Genomic DNA, 13784 nt, shown 5'->3' with positions numbered 1-13784 from the left:
TGTGTGTGTGTGTGTGTGTGTGTGTGTGTGTGTGTGTGTGTGTGTGTGTGTGTGTGTGTGTGTGTGTGTGTATTAGGAACAATTTACAGAGGTGAAGTCACTAAGTCTAAGCTAGGATTTAAAACTCTGGAAAAAACATCCATTCAAGCAACTGGCCTGGTCAGCTTCGCCAGCTTTCACCTGATAAAATCAACCTTCACAACCTTCCACCAATAACAAAGGTGATGAATGATTCATTAATTACGGTCCTAATAAATCACGGTCAGCTAAACCGAGCGCGGTCGCTCTCTAAACCGAGCGCGGTCGCTCTCTAAACCGAGCGCGGTCGCCCTCTAAACCGAGCGCGGTCGCCCTCTAAACCGAGCGCGGTCGCCCTCTAAACCGAGCGCGGTCGCCCTCTAAACCGAGCGCGGTCGCCCTCTAAACCGAGCGAGGTCGCCCTCTAAACCGAGCGCGGTCGCCCTCTAAACCGAGCGCGGCCGCCCTCTAAACCGAGCGCGGTCGCCCTCTAAACCGAGCGCGTTCGCCCTCTAAACCGAGCGCGGTCGCCCTCTAAACCGAGCGCGGTCGCTCTCTAAACCGAGCGCGGTCGCTCTCTAAACCGAGCGCGGTCGCGGTCGCTCTCTAAACCGAGCGCGGTCGCTCTCTAAACCGAGCGCGGTCGCTCTCTAAACCGAGTGTGGTCACCTCCAGACACTGTTCAGTTTCAGACGCGATGACATCATATGACCTGTGCCCATTCTGTGAATGTTTCTGGGACGTTGCCGCTCTCGAGCCAGCATGGAGGCTTGCTGCTCCCTACCTGGCATCGAGGACAGGGTTTTAGAGAGGTCCAGCCCAAATGGACTGGGCCCAGAGCCCAACTAAACCCAGTGTGTATTTGTCTAGAGACTTTCCTGAATGGGGAGCCAAGGGAAGCCCTCTGGAAAAGGCTTGAGCCGTAAAAGCGAGGAATTTAATGAGACAAAACATTACCGTTTAGTGTTTGTTTTCCCTATAACTCTGTGTGTGTGTGTGTGTGTGTGTGTGTGTGTGTGTGTGTGTGTGTGTGTGTGTGTGTGTGTGTGTGTGTGTGTGTGTGTGTGTGTGTGTGTGTGTGTGTGTGTGTGTGTGTGTGTGTGTGTGTGTGTGTGTGTGTGTGTGTGTGTGTGTGTGTGTGTCAAATGAGAAAAGCGGATAGGGAGAGAGAAATAAGTAAAGAGGAAAATGTAAAACCTTCATTCAACCTGCCATAAAAACAACAGTTATCGGGAAGTCAACAGAGCATCACTGTGCTGTGAGTAAGGGTTTCTCAGATGACTGACAGCACAGTTAGAAACCATGGTAACATCTCTTATCAGAGAGTTAACGTCGGTCTGTCTGTGGCCGTCTCTCCGATCACAGTGTGTTTGTGTGTGTGGCTCTGCACGCGCTGCCACACGTCTCAGAGGACCAAAGAATGTAGTATCTGATGAAAGACATAACCCCCCACGAACCATCCTAAATCCACACACATACTTCTTTCCCCAGCTGGGACCTCTTGACCTCAATCACCATGTCTGGGCTTGTCCTCTCTAAAACCGTATCACATTCATGTCTCCCTCACACACACACAGACAGAAAACAATGTATCAAGCTGACATCATCACAACACAGTCACAGTGATCCAAAAACTATCCTGCAAGTTCTGTCTCTCAACCCAGTGAAGGAATTCAAGATCATATCAATATGCTTCCCTCAACCTCACCCCTGTCCTCTCCCCAGCACTACCTCTAACCCCCAGCACTACCTCTAACCCCCAGCACTACCTCTAACCCCCAGCACTACCTCTAACCCCCAGCACTACCTCTAACCCCCAGCACTACCTCTAACCCCAGCACTACCTCTAACCCCCAGCACTACCTCTAACCCCCAGCACTACCTCTAACCCCCAGCACTACCTCTAACCCCCAGCACTACCTCTAACCCCCAGCACTACCTCTAACCCCCAGCACTACCTCTAACCCCCAGCACTACCTCTAACCCCCAGCACTACCTCTAACCCCCAGCACTACCTCTAACCCCAGCACTACCTCTAACCCCCAGCACTACCTAACCCCAGCACTACCTCTAACCCCAGCACTACCTCTAACCCCAGCACTACCTCTAACCCCCAGCACTACCTCTAACCCCCAGCACTACCTCTAACCCCCAGCACTACCCCCAGCACTCTAACCCTCAGCACTACCTCTAACCCCAGCACTACCTCTAACCCCCAGCACTACCTCTAACCCCCAGCACTACCTCTAACCCCCAGCACTACCTCTAACCCCCAGCACTACCTCTAACCCCCAGCACTACCTCTAACCCCAGCACTACCTCTAACCCCCAGTACTACATAGAATGTATGCACACATGACTGTAAGTCGCTTTGGATAAAAGTGTCTGCTAAATGGCATATATTATTATTATTATTATTATTACCTCTAACCCCCAGCACTACCTCTAACCCCAGCACTACCTCTAATCCACAGCACTACCTCTAACCCCCAGCACTACCTCTAACCCCCAGCACTACCTCTAACCCCCAGCACTACCTCTAACCCCCAGTACTACCTCTAACCCCCAGCACTACCTCTAACCCCCAGTACTACCTCTAACCCCCAGTACTACCTCTAACCTCCAACACTGCCTCTAACCTCCAACACTACCTCTAACCCCCAGCACTACCTCTAACCCCCAGTACTACCTCTAACCTCCAACACTACCTCTAACCCCCAGCACTACCTCTAACCCCCAGTACTACCTCTAACCCCCAGTACTACCTCTAACCTCCAACACTACCTCTAACCTCCAGCACTACCTCTAACCCCCAGTACTACCTCTAACCCCCAGTACTACCTCTAACCCCCAGCACTACCTCTAACCCCCAGCACTACCTCTAACCCCCAGTACTACCTCTAACCCCCAGTACTACCTCTAACCTCCAACACTACCTCTAACCCCCAGTACTACCTCTAACCCCCAGTACTACCTCTAACCCCAGTACTACCTCTAACCCCCAGTACTACCTCTAACCCCCAGTACTACCTCTAACCTCCAACACTGCCTCTAACCTCCAACACTACCTCTAACCCCCAGCACTACCTCTAACCCCAGTACTACCTCTAACCTCCAACACTACCTCTAACCCCCAGCACTACCTCTAACCCCCAGTACTACCTCTAACCCCCAGTACTACCTCTAACCTCCAACACTACCTCTAACCCCAGCACTACCTCTAACCCCAGCACTACCTCTAACCCCAGCACTACCTCTAACCCCAGCCCTGGTACTACCTCTAACCTCCAACACTACCTCTAACCCCCAGCACTACCTCTAACCCCAGCACTACCTCTAACCCCAGCACTACCTCTAACCCCAGCCCTGGTACTACCTCTAACCCCCAGCACTACCTCTAACCCCCAGTACTACCTCTAACCCCCAGCACTACCTCTAACCCCCAGCACTACCTCTAACCCCCAGTACTACCTCTAACCCCCAGTACTACCTCTAACCTCCAACACTACCTCTAACCCCCAGTACTACCTCTAACCCCCAGTACTACCTCTAACTCCCAGTACTACCTCTAACCCCCAGTACTACCTCTAACCCCCAGTACTACCTCTAACCCCCAGCACTACCTCTAACCCCCAGCACTACTTCTAACCCCCAGCACTACCTCTAACCCCCAGCCCGGATACTACCTCTAAACCCCAGCACTACCTCTAACCCCCAGCCCCAGCACTACCTCTAACCCCAGTACTACCTCTAACCCCCAGCACTACCTCTAACCCCCAGCCCCAGCACTACCTCTAACCCCCAGTACTACCTCTAACCCCCAGTACTACCTCTAACCCCCAGCCCCAGCACTACCTCTAACCCCAGTACTACCTCTAACCCCAGCACTACCTCTAAACCCAGCACTACCTCTAAACCCCAGCACTACTTCTAACCCCCAGCACTACCTCTAACCCCCAGCCCCGGTACTACCTCTAAACCCCAGCACAACCTCTAACCCCCAGCCCCAGCACTACCTCTAACCCCAGTACTACCTCTAACCCCCAGCACTACCTCTAACCCCCAGCCCCAGCACTACCTCTAACCCCCAGCACTACCTCTAACCCCCAGTACTACCTCTAACCCCCAGCCCCAGCACTACCTCTAACCCCCAGCCCCAGCACTACCTCTAACCCCAGTACAACCTCTAACCCCCAGCACTACCTCTAACCCCAGTACTACCTCTAACCCCCAGCATTACCTCTAACCCCCAGCACTACCTCTAACCCCCACCCCCAGTACTACCTCTAACCCCCAGCCCCAGTACTACCTCTAACCCCAGTACTACCTCTAACCCCCAGCACCACCTCTAACCCCAGTACTACCTCTAACCCCCAGCCCCAGCCCCAGCACTACCTCTAACCCCCAGCACTACCTCTAACCCCCAGCACTACCTCTAACCCCCAGCACTACCTCTAACCCCCAGCCCCAGTACTATCTCTAACCCCCAGCCCCAGCACTACCTCTAACCCCCAGCCCCAGTACTATCTCTAACCCCCAGCCCCAGCACTACCTCTAACCCCCAGCCCCAGCACTACCTCTAACCCCCAGTACTATCTCTAACCCCCAGCCCCAGCACTACCTCTAACCCCCATCCCCAGCCCCAGCACTACCTCTAGCCCCAGCCCAAGTACTACCTCTAGCCCCAGCCCCAGCACTACCTCTAGCCCCCAGCCCCATTACTACCTCTAACCCCAGCCCCAGCCCCAGTACTACCTCTAACCCCAGCCCCGATACTACCTCTAACCCCCAGCACTACCTCTAACCCCAGCCCCAGTACTACCTCTAACTGTGTGTGTGTGTGTGTGTGTGTGTGTGTGTGTGTGTGTGTGTGTGTGTGTGTGTGTGTGTGTGTGTGTGTGTGTGTGTGTGTGTGTGTGTGTGTGTGTGTGTGTGTGTGTGTGTGTGTGTGTGTGTGTGTGTGTGTGTGTTTGTAGCCATGACGAGAGGTCAGCTCTCTGTGACCTGTCAGTTCCGGTCTCGACCCTCACCATCTCCTCCCCTCCATCCATCCCTCTCTTTTCTCTCCTCCTCTCTGGTCTGGTGGTTCCCAGGCTCTGGTGACAGGTCCTTCAACACCACATACCCTCATGTAATAAACAATCAGCCAGACATGTTGGTTAATGTCCTCATGTAGCCTTTTCTATCCCATCTGTGATCTGGGAGATCAACTCTCTCTGCCTTCTCCTCTCTGCTAGATATGATCTCTTCCTTCCCCTCACCGAACCTCCAAATGCCCTCCCAGCCCTGGTGCTCCCCAGTCCACTCTACCCACCTTCAGGCCCTCCCAGCCCTGGTGCTTCCCAGTCCACTCTACCCACCTTCAGGCCCTCCCAGCCCTGGTGCTTCCCAGTCCACTCTACCCACCTTCAGGCCCTCCCAGCCCTGGTGCTTCCCAGTCCACTCTACCCACCTTCAGGCCCTCCCAGCCCTGGTGCTCCCCAGTCCACTCTACCCACCTTCAGGCCCTCCCAGCCCTGGTGCTTCCCAGTCCACTCTACCCACCTTCAGGCCCTCCCAGCCCTGGTGCTCCCCAGTCCACTCTACCCACCTTCAGGCCCTCCCAGCCCTGGTGCTTCCCAGTCCACTCTACCCTACTTCAGGCCCTCCCAGCCCTGGTGCTTCCCAGTCCACTCTACCCACCTTCAGGCCCTCCCAGCCCTGGTGCTTCCCAGTCCACTCTACCCACCTTCAGGCCCTCCCAGCCCTGGTGCTTCCCAGTCCACTCTACCCTACTTCAGGCCCTCCCAGCCCTGGTGCTTCCCAGTCCACTCTACCCACCTTCAGGCCCTCCCAGCCCTGGTGCTTCCCAGTCCACTCTACCCTACTTCAGGCCCTCCCAGCCCTGGTGCTTCCCAGTCCACTCTACCCACCTTCAGGCCCTCCCAGCCCTGGTGCTTCCCAGTCCACTCTACCCTACTTCAGGCCCTCCCAGCCCTGGTGCTTCCCAGTCCACTCTACCCTACTTCAGGCCCTCCCAGCCCTGGTGCTTCCCAGTCCACTCTACCCTACTTCAGGCCCTCCCAGCCCTGGTGCTTCCCAGTCCACTCTACCCACCTTCAGGCCCTCCCAGCCCTGGTGCTTCCCAGTCCACTCTACCCACCTTCAGGCCCTCCCAGCCCTGGTGCTTCCCAGTCCACTCCACCCTACTTCAGGCCCTCCCAGCCCTGGTGCTCCCCAGTCCACTCTACCCTACTTCATGCCCTCCCACCCCTGGTGCTCCCCAGTCCACTCTACCCTACTTCAGGCCCTCCCAGCCCTGGTGCTTCCCAGTCCACTCTACCCTACTTCAGGCCCTCCCAGCCCTGGTGCTTCCCAGTCCACTCTACCCACATTCAGGCCCTCCCAGCCCTGGTGCTTCCCAGTCCACTCTACCCTACTTCAGGCCCTCCCAGCCCTGGTGCTTCCCAGTCCACTCTACCTTACTCCAGGCCCTCCCAGCCCTGGTGCTCCCCAGTCCACTCTACCCACCTTCAGGCCCTCCCAGCCCTGGTGCTCCCCAGTCCACTCTACCCTGCTTCAGGCCCTCCCAGCCATGGTGCTTCCCAGTCCATTCTACCCTGCTTCAGGCCCTCCCAGCCCTGGTGCTTCCCAGTCCACTCTACCCTACTTCAGGCCCTCCCAGCCCTGGTGCTCCCCAGTCCACTCTACCCTACTTCAGGCCCTCCCAGCCCTGGTGCTCCCCAGTCCACTCTACCTTACTTCAGGCCCTCCCAGCCTTGGTGCTTCCCAGTCCACTCTACCCTACTTCAGGCCCTCCCAGCCCTGGTGCTCCCCAGTCCACTCTACCCTACTTCAGGCCCTCCCAGCCCTGGTGCTCCCCAGTCCACTCTACCCTACTTCAGGCCCTCCCAGCCCTGGTGCTCCCCAGTCCACTCTACCCTACTTCAGGCCCTCCCAGCCCTGGTGCTCCCCAGTCCACTCTACCTTACTTCAGGCCCTCCCAGCCTTGGTGCTTCCCAGTCCACTCTACCCTACTTCAGGCCCTCCCAGCCCTGGTGCTCCCCAGTCCACTCTACCTTACTTCAGGCCCTCCCAGCCTTGGTGCTTCCCAGTCCACTCTACCCTACTTCAGGCCCTCCCAGCCCTGGTGCTCCCCAGTCCACTCTACCTTACTTCAGGCCCTGGTGCTCTCCAGTCCACCCTACCCTACTGCAGGCCCTGGTGCTCTCCAGTCCACCCTACCCTACTGCAGGCCCTGGTGCTCCCCAGTCCACCCTACCCTACTGCAGGCCCTGGTGCTCCCCAGTCCACCCTACCCTACTGCAGGCTCTGGTGCTCCCCAGTCCACCCTACCCTACTGCAGGCCCTGGTGCTCCCCAGTCCACCCTACCCTACTGCAGGCCCTGGTGTTCCCCAGTCCACCCTACCCTACTGCAGGCCCTGGTGTTCCCCAGTCCACCCTACCCTACTGCAGGCCCTGGTGCTCTCCAGTCCACCCTACCCTACTGCAGGCCCTGGTGCTCCCCAGTCCACCCTACCCTACTGCAGGCCCTGGTGCTCCCCAGTCCACCCTACCCTACTGCAGGCTCTGGTGCTCCCCAGTCCACCCTACCCTACTGCAGGCCCTGGTGCTCCCCAGTCCACCCTACCCTACTGCAGGCCCTGGTGTTCCCCAGTCCACCCTACCCTACTGCAGGCCCTGGTGTTCCCCAGTCCACCCTACCCTACTGCAGGCCCTGGTGCTCCCCAGTCCACCCTACCCTACTGCAGGCCCTGGTGTTCCTCAGTCCACCCTACCCTACTGCAGGCCCTGGTGTTCCTCAGTCCACTCTACCCTACTTCAGGCCCTCCCAGCCCTGGTGCTCCCCAGTCCACTCTACCTTACTTCAGGCCCTGGTGCTCTCCAGTCCACCCTACCCTACTGCAGGCCCTGGTGCTCCCCAGTCCACCCTACCCTACTGCAGGCCCTGGTGCTCCCCAGTCCACCCTACCCTACTGCAGGCTCTGGTGCTCCCCAGTCCACCCTACCCTACTGCAGGCCCTGGTGCTCCCCAGTCCACCCTACCCTACTGCAGGCCCTGGTGTTCCCCAGTCCACCCTACCCTACTGCAGGCCCTGGTGTTCCCCAGTCCACCCTACCCTACTGCAGGCCCTGGTGCTCCCCAGTCCACCCTACCCTACTGCAGGCCCTGGTGTTCCTCAGTCCACCCTACCCTACTGCAGGCCCTGGTGTTCCTCAGTCCACCCTACCCTACTGCAGGCCCTGGTGTTCCTCAGTCCACCCTACCCTACTGCAGGCCCTGGTGTTCCCCAGTCCACCCTACCCTGCTGCAGGCCCTGGTGTTCCCCAGTCCACCCTACCCTACTGCAGGCCCTGGTGTTCCCCAGTCCACCCTACTGCAGGCCCTGGTGTTCCTCAGTCCACCCTACTGCAGGCCAGCTCAGTGCTGAGGGGGTGAGAATAATCCTCCCTGCTTGTTGATGGCCAGTGATATGGCTTTATGGCTTTACTATTACGAGGCAGTCTGGGACAGATAACTAGACATTTATAGGTCTCTGTCCTCTGTGTGTGCGTGTCTGGGAGAGAGAGAGGGAAGAGGGATGGATTGGTGAGGGAAGGACAGGGAGATAGAAGGGAGGGGATGAAAAGTTATACAAGCGGGGAAGAATGGTTAAGAACTGGAGAAGTTTGTGTATGTTTCAAAGGTAAATATAAGTCTCCAGTGTGTTCCTATGTATGTGTTTGTGTTCTACCCTATGTCTTCTACCCTATGTCCCTATGACTTTTACCCTATGTCTTCTACCCTATGTCTTCTACCCTATGTCCCTATGACTTTTACCCTATGTCTTCTACCCTATGTCCCTATGACTTCTACCCTATGTCTTCTACCCTATGTCCCTATGACTTTTACCCTATGTCTTCTACCCTATGTCTTCTACCCTATGTATTCTCCCCTATGTCCATATGTCTTCTACCCTATGTCTTCTACCCTATGTCCCTATGACTTCTACCCTATGTCCCTGTGTGCTACCCTATGTCTTCTACCCTATGTCTTCTACCCTATGTCTTCTATCCTATGTCCCTATGTATTCTACCCTATGTTACTGTGTCTTCTACCCTATGTCCCTATGTATTCTACTCTATGTTACTGTGTCTTCTACCCTATGTCCCTATGACTTTTACCCTATGTCCCTGTCTTCTACCCTATGTCTTCTACCCTATGTCTTCTATCCGATGTCCCTATGTATTCTACCCTATGTTATTGTGTCTTCTAACCTATGTCCCTATGTCTTCTACACTATGTCACTGTGTCTTCTACCCTATGTCCCTATGTCTTCTACCCTATGTCACTGTCTTCTACCCTATGTCTTCTACCCTATGTCCCTATGTCTTCTACCCTATGTCTTCTACCCTATATCTTCTACCCTGTCTTCTACCACATGTCCCTATGTGTGCTACCCAATATCTTCTGTGTGTGTGTTATTGTATATTGTCTGTCTTTGTGTCATTTTGAGTCAGGCTGGCAGAGGCCCCAGTTTCTTTTCTGAGCTCTAGTTGTTAAATACAGAGTTGCTATTTAATTGATCTGTCAACGTTATTTAAAACAGACCCTTTGTCATCTGATGCGGCTACACCGCCGGGCAGAGGTAGGAGGAGGGCTGTGATGTTATACAGCTTCACTTTGAGCTCTCATTATACCATAAACAATCATGTTTTAATCATGTTTGTCTTGGTGGTGATGAGTTGATATGTGGAGTACACAGCTTCTCTGGGCGCTAGACGTCAGTGGGAGGGGTTTGTAGTGTAATGGTGTCAGTCTGAAGACAGGGGTAGTGATGACAGGTTTACCAGGAGGAGCCGTCCTGAGGAAAACATCATAAAAAGAAGAGGGAGAAACATGTTGAAACAGGACAGAACAATGGGTCTGTGTCGGCGTCTGTACCTGAGGTTGTGGTGTGTGTGCTGCCATGCCTTTGTCTGTGGCCATCAGTGGTTGTGTATATCAGTCAGTGAGTGTGTGTGTGACCATCGGTTGGCGGGTCTTTGTGTGTGTGCGGCATCAGTGTGTGTGTCTGCACAGGGGCCGCATCACACACCAACCTGTTGACATGGGAACGTGTGCTCGGTCTAATTAAAGCCTGCGTGTGCTGTTGCTGTCTGAGGAGCCAGACGACAGGGCCAACAGGGCCTGGTGGAGCATGGAGAGGAGAGGGGGAGACGGGTCTCTTGGCAGCCCATCTAAGGGCCTCGTCAGCCGGGCTCAGACGCTGCCACAGCTGGCCTCTCCACCTCCACCAGGCCAACAATCCTGGTCTTTCTTCCCCTGCTCGGGAACGTGACGCATCACTGCTAATTCCCTTCTAATGAACTGGCTACAGAGTAGAAGGAGACTTGCGGCAGACTTATTACATACACACACCCACAGAGATACACATACACACACACACAGACACACACAGACACACACACAGACACACACACAGACACACACATACACACACCCACAGAGATACACACACACACACACACACACACACACACACACACACACACACACACACACACACACACACACACACACACACACACACACACACACACACACACACACACACACACACACACACACACACACAGACACACACACAGAGATACACACACACACAGACACACACACAGAGATACACACACACACACACACACACACACACACACACACACACACACACACACACACACACACACACACACACACACACACACACACACACACACACACACACACACACACACACACCCACAGAGATAAACACAGACACACACACACATACTCACACCCACAGAGATAAACACAGACACACACACACACACACACACCCACAGAGATACACACACACACAGACACACACACAGACACACACACACTCACAGACACACACACACACACACACACACACTTCAGTGGCAGTCTTAACAGGGCTGAGTATTCCTGTCCAGCTAGGCAGCTACCAGGATATATTCCTGCTGATATACAAGCCTGGGCAGCGGACTGTTTCTGTATTAGAGAACTACGTTGTTTCCTTGTGTAAATAGCGGTCGTTAACTCCAGCCTGGTGTTAGTTGAAGTTGTTGGGTTGGGATAGCGGTGTCCTTGGTGTCAGGCCCTGGCTAGCCCGTGTGTGACCCAAGGTTTAGGGATTTGTGGTGGAATGTAATAAAACAGTAATATTATACCCCCACCACTGAAACGTTAACAAGCCGGTGAATGGATGTTTCAATGAGAGCTGTATTCCTCTCACTACAACAACAACAACCAGGAGAACTGGGCTGTGTTCATTAGTGCACGCAACTAGAATCATTTTTTTGTTTTTCAACAGGAAACAAAAAAAGGGGGTCATGTTCATGTTTTCACAGCTCTTTTTAACATGTTCCAGTCCGTTTTCTTCCCAATGAACACGACCCTGAGTCCGTGCTGCCCCACAGCCTAAGCGACAAGCCCACAACCCGTTCAGAATGGTGGAAGAAGTAGCTCAATATTATGTAGTGTTTATAACATTCTAGACTAGTCCGATTCATGTTTTCACAGCTCTTTTTAACATTCCACACCATTCTGTTTCATGTTTTCACAGCTCTTTTAACATTCCAGACCATTCTGTTTCATGTTTTCACAGCTCTTTTAACATTCCAGACCATTCTGTTTCAGACCATTCTGTTTCATGTTTTCACAGCTCTTTTAACATTCCAGACCATTCTGTTTCATGTTTTCACAGCTCTTTTAACATTCCAGACCATTCTGTTTCATGTTTTCACAGCTCTTTTAACATTCCAGACCATTCTGTTTCATGTTTTCACAGCTCTTTTAACATTCCAGACCATTCTGTTTCATGTTTTCACAGCTCTTTTAACATTCCAGACCATTCTGTTTCATGTTTTCACAGCTCTTTTTAACATTCTAGACTAGTCCGATTCATGTTTTCACAGCTCTTTTTAACATTCTAGACTAGTCCGATTCATGTTTTCACAGCTCTTTTTAACATTCTAGACTAGTCCGATTCATGTTTTCACAGCTCTTTTTAACATTCTAGACTAGTCCGATTCATGTTTTCAACAGCTCTTTTTAACATTCTAGACTAGTCCGATTCATGTTTTCACAGCTCTTTTTAACATTCCAGACCATTCTGTTTCATGTTTTCACATCTCTTGAACCATAACTCTCCAACACTGCCAAACCCAAAGCTGAACTGTTTAGAATGTTTGGCTTCATGACATCATCGTATAGGCTAATTAGAAGCACTTATTTGACATAAATCCTCATCACACCACAGGGTGGGCTTTTTTCTAAATGTCTGCCAATGTATTAAACTGTATTTCACATTCCAGACCACTCCATGGAGCAGAACTTTTTAACAGAATTGAACCGTAACCACAGAACAATAGAACCATACCCTGAGATTCCGGAACTGACAGGGGTTGCCAGACCATCTGTTTCATGTTTTCCGGTCTAAAATCTTCAAATCCTGTTTAATCACTGGTGGATTATTTCTCCCTGAAATCCCTCCATTGTTGTGGCAAGACAAAACAGCTAACAGATAACCTGTCATAACCCTGATAGCCCATCCGTGGGACTGGAGAAACCGGGTTAACATGGTGGGTCATGGGATAAGGCTGGTCCTCATTCAGACCTAGGGAGGTCACGTCTGCCCATCCATAAACACTAACTCTATTGCAGTGGCTCCCACAACCCTAACTCTATTGCAGTGAGTCCACAACCCTAACTCTATTGCAGTGGCTCCCACAACCCTAACTCTATTGCAGTGAGTCCCACAACCCTAACTCTATTGCAGTGGCTCCCACAACCCTAACTCTATTGCAGTGGCTCCCACAACCCTAACTCTATTGCAGTGGCTCCCACAACCCTAACTCTATTGCAGTGGCTCCCACAACCCTAACTCTATTGCAGTGAGTCCCACAACCCTAACTCTATTGCAGTGGCTCCCACAACCCTAACTCTATTGCAGTGAGTCCCACAACCCTAACTCTATTGCAGTGGCTCCCACAACCCTAACTCTATTGCAGTGGCTCCCACAACCCTAACTCTATTGCAGTGGCTCCCACAACCCTAACTCTATTGCAGTGGCTCCCACAACCCTAACTCTATTGCAGTGGCTCCCACAACCCTAACTCTATTGCAGTGGCTCCCACAACCCTAACTCTATTGCAGTGGCTCCCACAACCCTAACTCTATTGCAGTGAGTCCCACAACCCTAACTCTATTGCAGTGGCTCCCACAACCCTAATTCTATTGCAGTGGCTCCCACAACCCTAACTCTATTGCAGTGAGTCCCACAACCCTAACTCTATTGCAGTGGCTCCCACAACCCTAACTCTATTGCAGTGGCTCCCACAACCCTAACTCTATTGCAGTGGCTCCCACAACCCTAACTCTATTGCAGTGGCTCCCACAACCCTTACTCTATTGCAGTGGCTCCCACAACCCTTACTCTATTGCAGTGGCTCCCACAACCCTAACTCTATTGCAGTGGCTCCCACAACCCTAACTCTATTGCAGTGGCTCCCACAACCCTAACTCTATTGCAGTGGCTCCCACAACCCTAACTCTATTGCAGTGGCTCCCACAACCCTAACTCTATTGCAGTGGCTCCCACAACCCTAACTCTATTGCAGTGGCTCCCACAACCCTTACTCTATTGCAGTGAGTCCCACAACCCTAACTCTATTGCAGTGGCTCCCACGTTGTCTTTGTACCCCCTCTTTCTCTCAT

At 53.1% G+C, this 13784-nt stretch overlaps 1 protein-coding gene across 1 annotated transcript; it reads left to right on the top strand.

The window, feature by feature from the left end:
- Nucleotides 1-5257: 5257 nt before the first annotated feature.
- Nucleotides 5258-10341, top strand: LOC124023211 (proline-rich protein 36-like). The gene is made up of 2 exons (XM_046337746.1): nt 5258-7101; nt 10140-10341. Exons 1-2 carry the CDS (start codon nt 5258-5260, stop codon nt 10339-10341), a joined length of 2046 nt encoding a protein of 681 aa, XP_046193702.1.
- The last annotated feature ends 3443 nt before the right edge of the window (nt 10342-13784 follow it).

Source organism: Oncorhynchus gorbuscha, unplaced genomic scaffold, assembly GCF_021184085.1.
Source record: "Oncorhynchus gorbuscha isolate QuinsamMale2020 ecotype Even-year unplaced genomic scaffold, OgorEven_v1.0 Un_scaffold_1545, whole genome shotgun sequence".
NCBI lineage: Eukaryota > Metazoa > Chordata > Actinopteri > Salmoniformes > Salmonidae > Oncorhynchus > Oncorhynchus gorbuscha.
Note: the sequence above shows the minus strand (reverse complement) of the source record. Positions and strands in the feature narration are given on the sequence as shown.